The 18,172-nt window shown below is 38.6% G+C and overlaps 1 protein-coding gene across 6 annotated transcripts in view; it reads right to left on the reverse strand.

Moving 5' to 3' along the window:
* Positions 1-18,172, reverse strand: part of LOC121297086 (oxysterol-binding protein 2-like) — a 102,309-nt gene that overhangs the window by 43,358 nt on the left and 40,779 nt on the right. For 5 of the 6 annotated variants that reach the window (XM_041223104.1, XM_041223102.1, XM_041223103.1 and 2 more), the window contains one exon: positions 4,923-5,173. In XM_041223104.1, coding sequence (XP_041079038.1) covers positions 4,923-5,173 — 251 coding nt within the window. Of the gene's footprint in view, positions 1-4,922; positions 5,174-9,776; positions 9,939-18,172 lie in introns of those variants that run through there. The other variant, XM_041223107.1, reaches the window with a different exon arrangement.

Here is an 18,172-nt window from a genome sequence, read left to right on the forward strand (position 1 = left end):
GAACTTAGTACGAGTTATAATAATTACTACAATATTGTTCACTCACAAAATAAAGCTGTAAACACACATATTGTATATTGTGCTAATGTCCATATAGCAAGAATTCCAATACTGGCATGTTTTTACACTTTGCTATGCTATTACTGTGGAGAACATTTATAAGGGAATAGCCCACTTGTCCCCATTGAATCCCATTCTATTGTGGCTGTGACATTTAAAAGTGGTGATACTAAGCTGAGGCTGACATTAACAGGAATGCTATTCAGACTGTATATCTGGTGATCAGGAGGTCATTTCACAGGCTCTAGGACCCAACCAGCATCCTGGGAACATGATGGCTAAAACATTTCTATCATGCTTTTATTCCAATGGTGAGTTTTTTTATGAACCTCCTTTATACATCCCTGTATATTCGGTAAAACAGACAACACGGCTGCCACTTTATCTATATACTCTCAATATTCTCCCTTCACTTTCCAATAAACCCTTATCAGCAGATAAGGAATTGCAAAACCTGCTTGAGCAGATGGGAGGTTGGGAGATACATATTCTGGTTATCTGTTAGCTTCTCTATTTCCAGGCTGTGGGGATGAGCTGATATCAAACCCGCATTGTGAATCTGTTGAGCCAACAGACTCATTCACGGTCGCATTCTCATTTCTCAGTCAAAATGTCAATCTGATCAACGTGATACCAACCAAAGGGTATTTCTGAAAACACAGGGTATCCAGCGTTTCATTTCAGGCTTAGATTAGACACACATTCCATTACAATTGTAACCTATTAGCAGAAACTACATTTTGAATTCCGCTCAGAGTAGATCTTGCACTCAGAATGTCAATGACAAGCCATTCTAAACGTTTAAACCACCACAGATTCAATATGCTAATATCAGCTGTTCGAATGTTTTATATTTACATTTAAATGACATGTTTATACATGTTCTGGGGCTGAGGCATCAAGTGACCTTGTCTGGGGTGACATTTTCCAATAAGGAAGAAGTTCTTCCATTTTGTTTAATAAACACGGCTGGCCCCATTAATCCCAGAGACAGGTGGGTGCTTTTCAAGGAAAACCGCAAGCTCACAACACCAATTATTCAAGCCAATCCAATCTCAATAGAAAACTGCTTAAACAGGTTATCAAGAGAGGAAAAGATTAATTTGCACCAAACAAAGAGAGGACGATACATTGATGAACTTACAACCCCAACATTATAATCCTCTTCATTACCAGCTATGAATATTTATGTGCCTGGGATGAATATAATAACAGTGTGTCACCAACAACAAAAGGGTATAAATGAGTTCACACACGCAATATATTACTGAACCACTGAAATGATACGCCACTGCCTGCAGACACAAATACAGTGCAGCTGTTTCCACCAAATACAACAAAATTACTCCTTAGTTACTGCACTTGTATTATCTAAATACTAATGCCCCGTCTAAATACAGTGCTCTGCCTTTGTAAGCCAGCTCTTTGTACAATAACTTATGAAGCGGCTGGGGTCCCATAGAGAGCGCTGTACTGGCCTTGGTGCTCCCATGGTTTAGGGTGGAAAACTGGCTGGGGTTAGTTGAGCAACCCTTCAGAATGTAGCCTTTTAATTCACACTTTTTGCTGACAAGACCAGAAGGAGGCTAGCTAAACCGGGCCTCATCTCCAAGGTTCAGAGTCTTTGCAACATCCCCTGCCTATGTCATAAACATGTTCTGTGGGTTCAAGCGCTTGCGTTGCAAGCAAACAGCAGGAGATTGGGAATACCATTCCCCACATTTCACAGAGCACTTCTATGACTGTGGGAATACCATTCCCCACATTTCACAGAACACTTCTATGACTGTGGGAATACCATTCCCCACATTTCACAGAGCACTTCTATGACTGTGGCCTCCATTTTAAGAGATTAGATATCACTCCCACATCACCGACACCACAGCTGCCAGCTTGTATTGTATTTCTGGCCTTCAGTTAAAGGAATATACTGCATTCTACATTTGGTGGTGTTTTTGCTTTCATGGGAATGGGGATGGAAAAGGATTGTAGGTCCATCCTGTGTATTTCTGCATGCAGTGTTGTGACCAATGCAGCCCGCTATATATATATATATATATCATGCAGTATCCTATACTATGTTGTATATATACCCATATCATAAAGTTGTTAGAACCCAGACAGTACTTATACCTAAACAAATGTGCGAAGGAGTCTGTGCTGGCAGATTACAAGTTCACAAAACAATGGACTTGAGTTTATCTTGAGACATGCAACTGTGACCCAGTTTACAGTCAACAAACTGCCAGCTAAGCATTGTAATCTTTCTACTGAATGCTGCAACCTATCATGTGATGTGTCAGTGGTTCCCCTGCATAATATTGCCTCATTGCTTCCTAATAAAGAGTCTGCCCTGTATTGATGGTGTAAAAGAGCTGGGAAGAAGTCCTTCAGTGGACAGCAGGAGTCAGACAGGAGTTCAGTCAAAATGCTTAGAGCCTTCCAGAGGTGATAAATCACCCTGCCTCTGTGACTTTCACACCCTCACAGAATCGATCTTTAAAGAAAACATATTTCATTTTTTTTAGGCTGCACACACAGTTACAACCTTCATGCTTGACAATACATTCAGTATATTGTCAACGCCTTCTGGACAAAGGCTCTGACCAGGTTAAAACAGATGGTTTGATTTGGAAGCCTTACTATTTTCAAAGAACGCCAGCATTTAGAAATCAAAACAGAGACCTTTCAATTAAAAATATTATTAGTGAACACTATTTAGAATTATTATTACTAATTTCACATCACGTATCAGAAATCAACCAATCACTGTTAAAGCACTTGTCGCAATTCCAGCAGATCTTACCTTGTGTATAGATGTTATCCTGCACATAAAACATAAAGCACAGTTCTAAAGTTTAAAAAAAAAAAAAGAAAAAACTTTTAAAAATGTTTGCTAATGACCTGGAGCCCCAGTCAGCCCCCTCTTCTGGATAACTGTTCTGTAAATAAGTTTTAGCATGGAGATTATGGGGTAACCTGTGACCGTTTGCTATTTTATTTTATTTATTTATTTTAAATTTGGAATCGCCAATTTTTTTTTCTTCTCATTTTCTCCCCAATTTGGAAAGCCTAATTATTTTTTTTATTTCAACCCGGCTCACCACTGCCACCCCAGCGCTGACCTGGGAGAGACGAAGACTGACACACGCATCCTCTGAAACACGTGCCGTCAGACCGTCCGCTTCTTTTCACTTTGCAGGCCCTCCACAATGCTACGGTGTAGGAGGATCACGCAACTCTGGGTGACTTACAGGCAGGCCAGTCTACAGGGGTCGCTGGTGCGCAGTGAGCCAAGGACACCCTGGCTGGCCTAAGCCATCCCGACCTGGATGGCGCTCGGCCAATTGTGCGCCGTCCCCTGGGAACTGCCATCCACGGTCGGCAGTGGAATAGCCTATATTACCTATATTATCTATATTACTTCTCATGCACTTCTCTCACTACGTTATATAGATCTTAATGCACTTTCGTTTTGCACAAGGTAAAGAAAGTTTTCAGTTTGCTTGCTCTGCTTTCAAGAAGTTTGTCGCAGTTCCACTACTTTGGTCATTTCACCTCAGTAGTGTCTTTAAAGCATTTTATTGGTTGCAAAGCGTGTCAGTCAATAGGGAAAGCAGCTGGTTGGTTAATGATAGGAAAGGTGGTGTTCAAGAGGTGAGGTCAATTTCACCCTCCAGGTGAAATGATCAAGGAAGTGCAAGAGCTGCTGAAAGCGAGGCTTGAAAACAGAGATGTATTCTACCTATTGCAGGAGCAGGTATTTTAAATTGAAAACGCATGTTTGCTGTAAAAAGCGTTTCTTTCAAAATTGCACATTTGAGATCCATGAAGCGAATGAAAGTAGATGACGGCTATGATTAAAGTAATTACAGCCACTGTAACGGAGAAGCACTGGATGGTGGATATGTGTTCCTGACTTGCAGAAGATGCCCAATTACTTTGATTCATTAGACATGATGCTTTCCTCAAAATACCGCTGATCAGAATTCATGAACGCAGTAAATACATTTACTTGAGAAAGAAGCATTCCAGAACTGATAGGTTTCTTCATCAGGCAAGATACTGGGAGAATAGATGAGAGGAAAGTGCTGATTTTCACAATTCAGATTGGAATTAGAACAACATGAATCACAAAGACACAGCGTGAGCTGAGCAATAAACAGCCAAGAGATGACCCTTACAAAAACACTGCTGCAAACTCCTCACACACATGCAAAACAACAGACTCTTTCTTCATAATGTCCTAACCTAGCTTCATCACACAACGTGGATTGTGAGAGATTTCTATTGAATCTGTCTTTGGTTCCACATACGCGATTGAAACTGTGTTTTTAGAAGCAAGCTTTAAAAAAGAAAGTTAGTTTTCACTGTACATTACTTTATGCAAGAAGTACTGATGAATCCCAGACTTTCTCTTACAATTTGCTCATGAAAAACCTTTTTTTTTTTTTTTTTTTTTTTTTTTAAATTTAGTAGTCGCCAATTGATTTTACCCTGTTTTTCTCCCAATTTGAAATGTCCAATTGCATTTTTAGGCTCAGCTCACCGCTACCACCCCTGCGCGGACTCGGAAGTGGTGAAGACAAACAAACGCTGTCCTCCGAAGTGTGTGCCGTCAGCCCGCAATGCAGCCAACCCAGTGTTACAGTGTCAGAGGATAACGTAGCTCTGGGCAGCTTACAGGCAAGCCCGCAGGCGGCGAGCCAGTCCTCAGGGGTCGCTGATGTGCGGTGAGCCGAGGACACCCTGGCCGACCTAAGCCCCCCCCCCCCCCCCCCCCCCCACCAAATCTTGCCCATCTCCATCTCCATCTCTCTGAAGACTGCATGGGCTATAGTAAAAAGTGTACACTGACTTACATTGATCATAGCATTGGAGGTGATCCTGAAGAGGGTGGCTCTCTCGTGGACTGATTTGATCTTGTCTCCGCTCTCGGTAGGGATCTTCAGGCTCTCCAGCTCGCTCAGGGATCTCTGCAGGGCTGCCCCATGCTTGCCGATGAGGTCGTTGCAGGTGCTCAGATCCTCGAGCTTGCTGGAGAGGGTTTTCAGGGTGCTGTGGATCTCACTCTTATCTGACTGAGAGGTGGACTCCTCATCCCCTGAGTCATCTGCAATACAGAGAAACAAGCTCACTAAATAGTATATGGTGCTGTACGATACAAGCTGAAATTTACGGCAATGGGCTGAAATAGTCACAGACAATGTACAGCATGGCAATATAAAGAAAACAGGGTGAATAAAATGATGTTCACTGCTGGAAAACCTACTAACCCTGATCACCAAACACTACCTGTTGGTATTCCTGAAAGATCTCAGACTGGTAATAGATTCCCGATCAACACAAGTCAAAAATGAATCCTGTGGGGAGCTGAGTGGGTGTGAGATACCGGAGATATTAACAGCAACAGGGTAGAAATCGCTGATGGAAAAGCACACTACAGTTCCTTGAATTTTTTACAGTGTTGCCAATGCTAGAAGGCAACTATCAGAGAATTGGGTGTATGGGGGTATCTCTGTAGTTGTTACTGTCATACATGTAGTGCACAGTGGGCATGTAAAGTCTTATAGAACACTCTGCAGTGTTGAGAAGAAACATACTGTAGATTATATGTGGTCCTTATAGCAGAAATATATTTTTCAACAACTTTCTGCTGGTTTTGCTATTTTTATTCACACATCATGGGCCGTAAATCACATAGGCGATACATTTCTCAACTTTCGACAACTTTGCCTGGGTGGTGTGGGCTGGCTCAGGCAGTGTTTGGCTGGCAGATCTAAGCAGTCAGTTTTAGCCTGGCTTGTTTGATAACATACAGTTTACCTCATGAGGAGAGCAACTGAGTCCATCAAACCGCAACAGCACACAGTAGAAACAGAGATGACATCCTGGAAACGTACTTTAAGCTCAACGCTGTACTGTCTTGAGAGTGAGACAGCAATTACAACATAGACTGCAGCTGTGCCATCCCTACACAGACAGAAGCAGAAAAAAAGTTATACTATGTCTTATAATTGTAGCTGCACTCCCTTTTACAGTGGTCTCCAATTGCATTCTTACATAGTTAAAATTTAAGAATGCAGAATGACGTAATTCTGCTGGTTCCATTTGCAGTCCACAATCTACAACCTGGAGACACAGAATCCGAAGGTCACCTGTATGAATCACATTTTTGAATAATTGCTATTTTTAAATGAATTCACCAGCCTTTCCCTGAAAGCATAATATATTCACAGCTCTACATATTTTGTTTTTCTGCAGTCCAAGCTTCTAGTGTCTTTCGCATTGGGGAGATTGGTTTCTGTCGGTCCGCAATTCTAGCCGAGGCTGACAAGAGTTCAAATGGAAATCATTTTGCCAGCGGCAGACAGAAACGTAGCCTTACAATGAGTTCTCACTGTAGACGTGGCACTTCTGTAATGGCCACTTCATAAAAACAAAGCATTGCTGCAGCTGGGCTGTGCTTCGCCAGTGAAAAAGGCTGCATCTCTCGATGACTGCTCCAAAACTGCAAGGACCCAGCTGCCACACAAGCTGGTGTTCTGCAGGAAAGATGAAGGCTGAGGGCTTCCAACTCACCTGGGTCTGGACACTGCTCTCCGAGTAGGGACACTGGAGTCTCGGCGCTTCAGAAGTTAACATCTAGTTCTGTTTGCCTAAAATGAGGTTCTCTAACAGTACTAAAAATACATTCCGTTTTATAACAAACGCCGTTACAAATATCTTTTTTGGTGAATTTCAATTTTATTGCTTTTTTTTTATTACTACTGTGGTCAAAACTCCCCAATGGTTCAAACTTGTTATTAACACATTTATTTCAGAAACGACAATAAAGTTTCCAAACCAGAAATAAACAACTATTTTTTTTATCTATAGATATTCTGGTCCGTAGAGATCTGTATGTGTATGTGCCTAAACACAGAAAGCCTTGATGCAATGATTAATGAAGAATATCCAGTATTTCACAGCAAAGACACCCACAGATATGTTATTGATATACTGGAGGCGCTTGTTCATTCACTGCTTGGCTGCTGTGTTTGGATTGAGTTGGGCCATCACTTGCCCTGATCAACACATAACTCCATAAAGTACTAGAAGGTGTCTCAAGGGATGTTCATCCATTCACTAATATATCACCAGTCCAATTTCTATGAAACTTGCTAAGGACCTTCTTTGGCTACAGTTATGCAATGGATCATGACCTGGGGGTATAGGAAGGATGTCTGACTGCCTTTGTGTTATGCTTACATTTTCTGTTGGTGAACTTCTGATAAAATCTACTTATTTTCACCATTTTTGCTCAGTCCCTTTTGAAGCGACTAAGAGGTCTGACTAAGAGGTGTGGTGGGCAACGGTGAATAATACACAGCGTTTAAAAACAAATACATACATGTATAAGCATGAGGCATTTATATAACACTTGTGTTTCTAACAGATTAATTATCAGATGCCAAACTGACCCTAGCCCCTTAATGACTCGCAAGGTTAGTGGTAATTTAGGAACAGTTTTCAGAGTTTCACTGACTATACAACTCCTGATGCACAACAGACTACCACCTAACAGCTCATATTTACAACTGATTAACAGAGTCTTTCTGCGTCATACCCAGCTATTCCCAATGGAGAGCACATGAATTCAATTATGGACGTCCAGGATAGTGCATTTTGATTAGCCAGTAATGGAAATAATGCTAATCCTGCTAGTATTTATTCGTATTTATTATTTATGGGATGTGTCAGGGGACCAAGGGTGTTATTATCTCTGCCTGTTAATAAACACTGCAGCAAACACAACCCCAGCCAAACCCGCTAACATCACTCCTACCACCCTTCTCTTGTTATCACCACATTGAGGTGTCCTGGTCAGAATACAATAGGAGTCAATAATAATATAATATCAATAATATAATAGGAGTCTGGCATATAAAGTAAGGTAGCAACATGTTGCATGCAAAGCAGTGTAATGTGTGTGTTTACTGTATGAAAAGAAAGGATATTAAAGAAAATAATAAATGCAAAAAATTGCTGTAAGAACACTTGCAATTGCAGTGCTTTTATTGGACAATACAGATTGTGCAATTATACCTTGTTGAACCAAACTGTGCATGTGCAGTTTGAAAAAATCTGTCACCACACTTTATACTTAATTGCAAATTATACTTAATTTATACTTAATTGCTGCTGTAATCATTTTTATAATATAAAATACAGCTCCTTACCTACTGACAATTATTCTCTTTACTTATTGTTAAGTACTAGAAATCAGTTATGTTTTGTTTCTGCAGTCAGACAATCCTAAATTAATCAATTAAAAAACAGGCAACAATATTCCCAATAACCCTAAATATATATTCACGGTTCTCGGAATTCCTTCCTTTCCTATTTATTATCATTGTAAATTATCGACCTTCAAATGCATGAAAGACATGCCCTTTCAAACACGACCCGATTTACTTGAATTACATAAAACAAACTTAACATCAAGGTTATCGGGGAAAAAACAAGTGTAAGACATGGGGCAGGTGTAACAAAGCTCATCTTTTTGCAGGCACACAAGACCTCCCCTGGAATCTCTCATCATCACAAACAAAGGAAACATCCATTCAGAATTTTCCCACTTTAGCTGGAATTAAAAAAATATACTACAGTGTACAGCCCTATATAGCATTTTACACAGCAGTATGAAAACAGTGGCGGATCTGTTTGAATTTAAATAGAATCCTGCCTGGTCTTGTATACTGCTGATTAGATACATTGATTAGACCCCAGTATGCATGCTAGACGGTATTAAATACAGTGTAATTTCATGTTAAATGGTTCAAGATTGTTCTTAGATTCTGAACATAAGAACATACTGTAAGAACATGAGAATACTTATGGGTGGCTGTTCCACCCATCAATGCTCATCCGGTTCCTAGTAGCTAACTGATCTCAAAACTTTGTCAAGTTGGATCTTAAAGGATGCCAATGATTAAGCATCAACAACATAGCTGGGTTACCCATTCCACACCCTTACAACCCTTTGTATAAAGTGTCAGCCTCCACACCATTGCCAGCTGTGTCTTTTCTGTTCTGAATTAAAACTATTGGCTAGGGTTAACTTAGCCTACTTAAAATTCGTTTTATGAATACACATCAGACTTTGTGAATACGGACCAAAAACAATAAAACATTTTAAAATCATAAAACACACTTTAGCTATTGCTACAGGTAACCTAATGAAGACAGATAGGCTGTAATCTGATCTCTTAACGAGAATAAATATCACAAGTTATCCCTTTAAATGTTCAGTTATTTTTTTTTTTAATTCAGTATTTCTTTTCTGTGCAAAGTGCATTCTAGTTTGGTGGATAAAACGCCTGAACAAACAACTCAACACAACACTGTTAAATTTGCTTTTGAAAAAAGCAGTGCAAACTGCTTTAAACCAAGCCCAGCGTCTCTCCGTGAAAAATGTATCAGTCCCAATTTAGCACAGGTGTGTCCATTAGCGAGCAGCTTTTACAAATCATTTTACAAAACCATCATCCTATCGCAGCAAAACCTAATGCAACATCTGCTTACCACCTATTACATAAAGAAACGAAAGAGATATCTATAAAAATAGACACTGTAACAATGTGTATTACTTACTAGCATAACATCTAAGGCATGAGTTTTTTTGTCAATAGCAGAAAACCTGATAACTTTACAGTCGCCTTATTAATTCTTACCATAAAGGTGACCTTGAGTTTCCATTTCTAAAGCAATTTCCCAGGTAAAAACCTCCACTCCCACGGCCTGCAGTGCATCGGCCTGCAGTAGTACAGGGACTGAAATGGTGAGCCGTGCCCTTGCGTTAAAAGGACTTGCATATAAAAAAAGAACTAATGCAACATGAAGCAGCAAGCCCGACAGCCAGAATCTTCATAGCAAAAGATTGGATTACAGAGGCTGGGGTTTAAATCACACAGCCCTTCTGAACGTGTTCACAAACCTACATGAGCAGCATTGGAATTCTTGGAGGGTTTACTTTGCTATGCCACACCTTCAACAATGTTGGTCTGTTAAGAGAGTATGCTTTGTACAACATGCACAGCTCAGAAACTAAAGTTCAACCAATTACAGTAGCACAGCAAGGGAAAGGTTAAAGATGCAGAGGTCTGTTTTAATGATCTGAACTGTAGCAGATCAAAATACTGCTGTTCTTTATCTATCAAACCAGTTGGGGTTTTCCCCCAGGATAAAGTTACTGATCATTTTTTTAATATTACTACTGTACATGCATTCAAAATTACCGTTCCATTATGTATCCCCATATACTCTCCATAATCAAGCATCACAATTGGAGGCACAATAAGCAAACGTTTTTTTTTTCTTTCTGCAATCAAGATTTACAGTTGAAATTGACAGAGACTCTGTTCTAGGCTATTTGCTTACAACCTCATTGTTTTAAAACACTCAAAACTGTTCAAAAGACTAATCTTGAGCCCATTCATTTTTATGCTACGACATAACAGGCATCTTTGGCTGTAAAAACAAACAAAAGCCAAATAACTTATCGCCACGTCAATTAAGCTGACAGTCTTATAATTTGCTCAGTAAGGTAACTGTCTTTTAAAACACATTTCTAGTTATTCTAAATGAGCTATTTTTCCAGATCCACTTCAATTGGGCATCCTCTATAACTCTATTTAATCAGGTCCTAACACATATCGGTATAAGGGTCAATCCAGCCAACAGGGGTTACTGAAAAAGAACACGCACTGATTGGACAACACGTTTGTAGCCCATAATAGTTCCCTGCACATTGTTTTCATGGAAACAGGTGGGTCTTGTCCAGTGCTGAAGGTTTCTGTGATTTGGGTCACTCATTAAATCACACACACTCATTAATTCTCAGTTGCTGAAAGTAATTAATGAAGATTTCACAGTACTTGTAGTATTAAATTACTTCGCTTTAGTTCTACAAATGAATATTAGTCATTAAGGGCTGTGATTTTTTAGTTTTCATTGCTGTGTGAATATGAACGTGACTCTCTACTATATAGTCTGGTTTTACAGTCCCTGTTTAATCCAAGATTAGTGCTAAGCAGGGCCTGTGAAACCAGTCACACCTCTTTTTATATGCATACTGTGCAAGGAATGTGTTAGACAAATATATATCCAACTGAACTGTGAAAAAACATACATTACTAATTGACCTCGGCACTTAATCATAATCTGTTAATCTATATTTTGAGACCCCTCTTCCCAGTGAGTGGTGAGGGGTTGGAATGGGCTACCTAGTCATGTCGTTAAGGCAGAATCACTTGGATATTTTAAGACCCAACTTGACAGTTTGAAATCAATCAGCTACTTGGAACCAGCTTCGATGGCCAAATGGCCTTCTCTCTTTTGTAAAGTTTCTAATTATGTTCTTAAGTGGTGCAGCCAGACAAAAACCTTTTTTACAGCCTTTTCACGTGAAACCGGGTTTAACCCTAACATCTCCTAGTCACTTACAGTTTTTAGACAAGACACAGACAAGTACAAAACCCATGATGAAACGCATGACAAGCAACACGATCAAATCAAACTGCACTGCACTGAACACACCAAGACCAGCCGTATACCTTAAACCCACTGTACAGGTTCAATGCAGAACTCATTATGCTGTATACCTAGGGTTAAAGTTTTAAAACACTGATCCCAAAAAATAAAACACACCAGGGTAGCCTACTAGTATTTGGTACCCCTGTTCTTGTTGCAGTTTTTATTTTGTAGCAATAGAGGTGCATCAGCTGATTCCCATCCGTGATATTATTTGATTTGAGAACCTCTCAGGATGAATCTCTGCAACAGGACCAGAATTAATACTAAAAGACACTCAGCACTATTGAAGTTATGAATAATACAAGAAGGAACATTCCCATTCACTTTTCCAATTACTTAAAAAAATTAAAAAAAAGATAAACACAGATTTATATCCATCTACAACATGAAAGAACACACACACACAAAAAATAAACATTCTCTTTGGGTAAACAGTGCTCAGACAATGAGAATACACTTCTAACCCTCTCAAACAGTTGAAACAGGTTTCACAAACTGCCAACTTGATTTCATTAATCAAAACAGGCTAGGAAAGAAAAAAGACCTTAAGAAAATAATCCTTTGTGGACAGGACTTAATCTTGTTCGTGCAAATACAAGGTCTGAAAAACCCATAAAACACTGCTTTAAATATAAAGATTTAGAAAGTGTCCACATACTCTATTTAGTTACGCACTCCAGTATTTCAATATTTGTTTTATTCCAATGTCCCTGATAGTGCCCCTCATCGCTTTCTCTACATTTCATCATCTTTTTTTTCTTATCTTCCGTACTCGCTTACTTTGTTTTCACACATGGTCACCGTGTTCCAATGAATAGCAATGCTATGCTTGTATAACTATTCATTATCATTTTGGAAGCTACTCTACAGCATACAGGTGCCCTGCAGGAGTCAAACACATTAGTACAGTTCAGAGTTTTTATAACAGCTCTTATGCAACATAATGCTAGCATGTTATCCTGTTTTTGCATTCTGTGCATAAATGATTCCTTATGAATGCAAATTCATTTCAACATATGCTTATGCCAAAAACCAATCATCCCTGGGTGAATAATGCAAGGGGGATGGTAGCTCAGATGACATTATAACAAAGTCAAATGGATAAGTGAAATGCATTGCTCCACCTGTAATGGCATTGAGGAATCACAGAATATAGCTGTGTACAGCTGAAGACACTGCGGTATATTTTGATGATCTGAAACGGGCAAATCCAGATATCCCATCGCTCTTTTACTCCTTACAGTGATGCTTCCAGATTTAGATATGCAAGGCCAGATTTAGATATGCAAGCACCTACCAGCCAAGCACCTCTATTTATGTCAGATTTGCAGTCTTGACTGTCAAGACTGAAAATTACTTCCAAACAGTAGATGCAGCCATTAGATATAACAGAATAGATATCTGGAATTCCATAACAAATTCAATAACGAGGGAAGGACTGTTTGCACAAAAGTATGAGCTGAATATAAAATATGTGAATGTTGCCTTGTTTGCCAGAGAGGAATGACAGACAGCAGAGTAGACACTCCAGTGCAGTTGTGCTCCTTTTCTGTCATGCTCTCCTCTCCCACCCCTCCCCCCCCATTTAAAGTCAAGTTATTGGAGGCTGTGAATTAAACCGTTGCCATGGAAACAGCTGAGCTACCCACGTGATTGGAAATGGGGGTTATTTTTAGAAGCGTGGTGACGCACTTTAGTCTTCTGTATGAATAGCTCGTCTGCTACGGGGAGGAAGCAGTGGGGAGTTTGAGAACAGACAAATCAGAGAAAGAGGGAACTCGAAAGCCAATGAATTATTTAGTTTGCAAATCGATATTCCCCAGAATCTGCACTCATCTGAGAGGTTCTCTTCACAATAGCCACACATCTTAAAGGAAGGTCTCTATATTCAACACAGGAAAGCAACATCAAAGTGGTGCTTTTTCTGTTGTGTTTTGCATTCCTTTTTTGAGACAGATAATTGTGGTAATGGATTACATTTTACGTGAAAAAATAACATTGTTAGAGGACACTGGCTAATGCATGGAAAATCAGAAAGTGCTTCAACAGTGCAAGTTGAACTTTACATGTCACATGAACACTTTTGACATGTAACGCTTTACAAATGGCATCAGAGGAGGAAACAAGTGAGATGATAGCTGGACCTTTGAAATAATTATTTCAAGCTGAAACTTAACCAAACCGAAACAAATTTCTCTGTGAAATTAAGTCTGAGAAGTAACCATTTGTAACTGTAACTAGTTAGATTGGTCACATTCATATATTGAACAGCCTCTGGGAAGTCAAGGTCAGTGTGAGTTTTAGCACCAGGACTGCCCAGCTTAATATTTCAGAGATGCAGGGGAGAGAACACTGACACAAGAGAGGCAAAATAAACATACAAAACAAGGCTGAATAGAAAAGCTAAGGACCCATTTGGCAAACACATATTTGTTGGATATTAAATACTGAACATTGACACGGTTTACATAAAGGATACTACAGGAATGTTTATGTACTGTGTGGTTCTTTACAGTTTTGGAAAATGAACACAGCACTCTCTATATACGGTTTGTTAATTGAGTATTCAGTTTATATTAGCACTACAATGGACAATGAATATGTTTAAATATGAAATAGCGGGATTTGGGGAATTACTTTCCAAAAAGCCCTGCATCTGCTTGGCAATGTGGTGTAATTTGGAAAAGTGCAATTTGCCAAGTCATTCTGTTGTTGGATTTGAATGAATGCAATCCAAAACTGGATCAGGTAAAAAGTTATTGTCGCTGTAGAGCTAAGTATGAAAAGTAACTCAGTGTCATGACTTGCCTTATGCAAACTTTTTAATGCTTATTGTAAAAAAGTAGCATATTATAGCATTAAGAGTTGGGTCACATGCATGCCAATGAAACACTGGGAGTTAAAACCAAGTTCAAATCAGTCATGACTGTTTCCATCATCAACAGACTGAGATCAAACCGGCTTGAATTGGGACTCTGAAATCTGTCTCTCCAGATCAATCTGATGGAAGATGTTACCTAATGAGCAAGAGGAGGCTTGTATTAATATTGCAAAAGAAAACTGCACAAAGAAAAAAGAAACCACTAAATAAATAAATACGTAAACTCGTAATAACGTAAATACATTTTAGGCTTTTAAAGGTTTCTGACCTGTACCTCTAGCAGTTATGGGCAACACTTTTTTCATTACTAAGTGAACAAATCCTACAAGAAGGAGACTACGGTTTCAATCACAAACTAGAACACATGCAAGTCCCCATTGACCCTGTTACTAAAACTCTGAGCAACAAAATGTGGCGTGTGACAAGTGTGCCACAGATAAATAGAGATAGATGTACATATGAGCATTGCAAGAGTAACACAGATAACAATCGTAAAGACAACCCACATTGTTTAGCCATGTATTAATATACTCTATACAGCTTGAGCTACCATCACATTAAATATATGGTTTATTTATCACTGGTAGTTAATTACAGCTTTTCTAATTGAGAATGCATATTACCGCAAAACAAGACAATACAGCTGCCAACTCGTAATGCAAGCTTTTGTCTTGAAATTAAATCGTCTTCTCATACTGTCTGCTACACAGACTACGTATGTACTGCATTGTATATCACAAAACTTCAAAACACAAATAATCATTTACCGGGGTAAAATAAACTCAGTATTTCAAATTGTTTTTCTAGTTCTAGTCTTTAATTAGTCTAGTCTTTAATTAAAGACTGGGATATTATTACAGACAAACTCAGGTTTCAGAACGCCCGTATTTGTGAGATGTGTAAATAGTGTTTTGCCCCATTAGGTATAATTGGCTATTAAAAAGATCCCCACACAGACAGTGCCAACAGTAGAAAAAATCCAAATCAGCGTTTGACTGACTTTATGAAAAGGGAAGAAAATTATATTAAAACAGTCAGTCAACCAGATGTTTAGAATGAAAGAGAAACCTTAAGGCTGAGCTCATGGACCATGCAGAGCACTATTTCCCTTTGAGAGACTGTCCGAGACTGTCCAGAATATTACTGTTTGGTTTTGTTTTTGTAAATTGAGCAGGTGTTCTCTGTTAAATGTGAAAATATGTCCCGACGTCAAATAAGCGTTCCTGCTAATACTTTTGTGAGTATTGTCAACAGATATTGTAAGCATATTTTCCTTTCTTGTGTTGAGTAAATCTTGTGGTGTTATGGTAGATACACCCATAACTATAAACTATCAATCAAATATTCTAAATTAAAACTCTAATGCACAAACTTTAGAGTGCCCAATTTTTTTTACCCACAGCTACTCCCCAGGAGAAGTGAAGGTCAGTGGGCGTCCTCTGATCCCACAACTAAACCAATTACCTCTTTACACCTCGGAACTCAAGAGCGGATGTCAGTACGCTACAGGCCACTGGAAGACAAAGACCAGCCCTGCAGGAATCCACCTGAGCTCACCAGGCCAGTAGGGTCTACTGTAGGGCAATGAGGAGAAACAGTCCTTGCAGAAGGACCAGAGCCAATGTGACACTCCCTCTGGAATCTCCAGAGAAGACTTTACAGGGCCAGAGTGTGACCCTGTGCTCCACTGCACACTACAAGGCCATTACAAGGCCATGCTTTTACCAGGTGAGCCACTCGGGGACCTCACTAAGGCACAAACTTTTGAGACAAACTATTTCTTAAAACTACAATTTTATAACTAGATATACATATATTATATATATATATATATATAGATAATATATATTGATATATATATGTATATATATATATAGATATATATTTTGAACTTGTACGCATGTATATGTAAATTTGGTTACAATGCAAGTAGCATATAGACCCATTATTCTTTTTTATTTTCAGAATTCCTTCCGCAGTTTCCAAAGTGTGTATTTCGTGCTTTAGATTCTGAATTTTAAATTACCTTCTTCACCTCCCTCCCCCCCAAAGTCTTCGAAGAACACAGCAGTTTCAGAACACTGAACAAATTCTCTGAGCAAACAATTTCCATACCAAAGCAGTCCCATGACATCTGTTATACTAAGCTTCGTTAATTGCAATCCTACAATGACAAGTGGCACCAAAAATACCATTATTTTATGCATTAATGTGTTCTGTAATGTCTATCCAGAAACTGTGGTCTCACAGTGGCTATTCTGTCAACAGGCATTAGCCTGCCTTGCTAAACACCTGCTTCATTAGAGCACAGAAAACAGACCAGCCTTTTAAACACAATAATTCCATTAATCCTACCTGTTGTTCATTAACAATCATTATATATGTTCTCAAATGTGCAGTTAACATGTATTTATATACTGTACTACATTTGGTTAAAGAAATCTCTGTACACAAACCATGCTTTCAGTTCCACTTGCTTGGTCAGTTCATCTGGTCATAGCTTCTTAACTTACCAGCTGAATCCCCTACTCACCGACATGCTTTCAGCCGGTAACATGCTTTGACCCAGAAGACACTGCTGAGGTTACGTGACTCAGGAAGTCTAAGTGTAATTAGATTTTGTTGATAATAAGGCTTTGTACCTGAGAACTTTCTTTAAACTAAAGTAGTACCAGATTTCATGTTTTTAAAAGAAAACAAATCTGATACCTGTATGAAGCTAATGGAAAAGCAAAACCAGTACAACTTCTGAAATGATTTAGTTAGCTTCATCTCTCTTTTTACTGTGTATGTTTCCTATTTAGAGGTTCAGCAGACTCTAATCCAAAACACTTGGGACCAGACCTGGTTCAGGTTATGAATTTGTCTGGAGTGCTGATCATAATCTGTACCACACTAAAAATGAAATATCAAATCTTTTTTTTAGGTTTCTGAAACTTACATTTCATAAAAAGGTGTAATAACTAGGGCTGTCAAGCGATTAAAAAAATGAATCGCGATTAATCTTGAGATTAAAAAAAAAAAAAACGCATGTCAGTTAATCGCATATTTAATTGACACAATTACTGCATCCATCTCATTTAAGTTTCTTATTTCTGATTCTATTATTATTATTATTATTATTATTATTATTATTATTATTATTATTATTATTATCCAAAAAAACAACCCAACATAAAACCCTGTTTTTCTATTTCTTTTTCTATTTCGAGTTTATTACTCACTTTACAGCATTTACAATTATCTGTTTATTATTGCTGTTTATAATAATAATAATAATATTTTATTAATAACTTGTAATTGCCTAAATAAATACAAGTACAAATAACCCTCTTTCTATCTATCAGAAAGTAAAAAACCTTCACAAGCCCTTTAGTTTGAGTGCTTTGCTACATAATGCGTCTCTGTGACTAATGACAACACTCATTCAATCCTGGCATGCACTCGAGTGTATTGAAACTAAGGAGAATTACGGTGTGCTAAGAGGGACAAGAAAGGAGTGCGATTAACATGCATTAAAAAAATGTAATCTCCCAAAAAAATGTTCGAGTTAACTGCGATTAATTGACAGCCCAAGTAATAACCCTTTCCATAAAAACCAAACACAGACAGATGATACAGAAGTTTGGTTTAAACAGCTGCTATCAGCCTGCT

The sequence above is a fragment of the Polyodon spathula genome, chromosome 22 (genome assembly GCF_017654505.1).
Source record: "Polyodon spathula isolate WHYD16114869_AA chromosome 22, ASM1765450v1, whole genome shotgun sequence".
Classification (NCBI taxonomy): Eukaryota; Metazoa; Chordata; class Actinopteri; order Acipenseriformes; family Polyodontidae; genus Polyodon; species Polyodon spathula.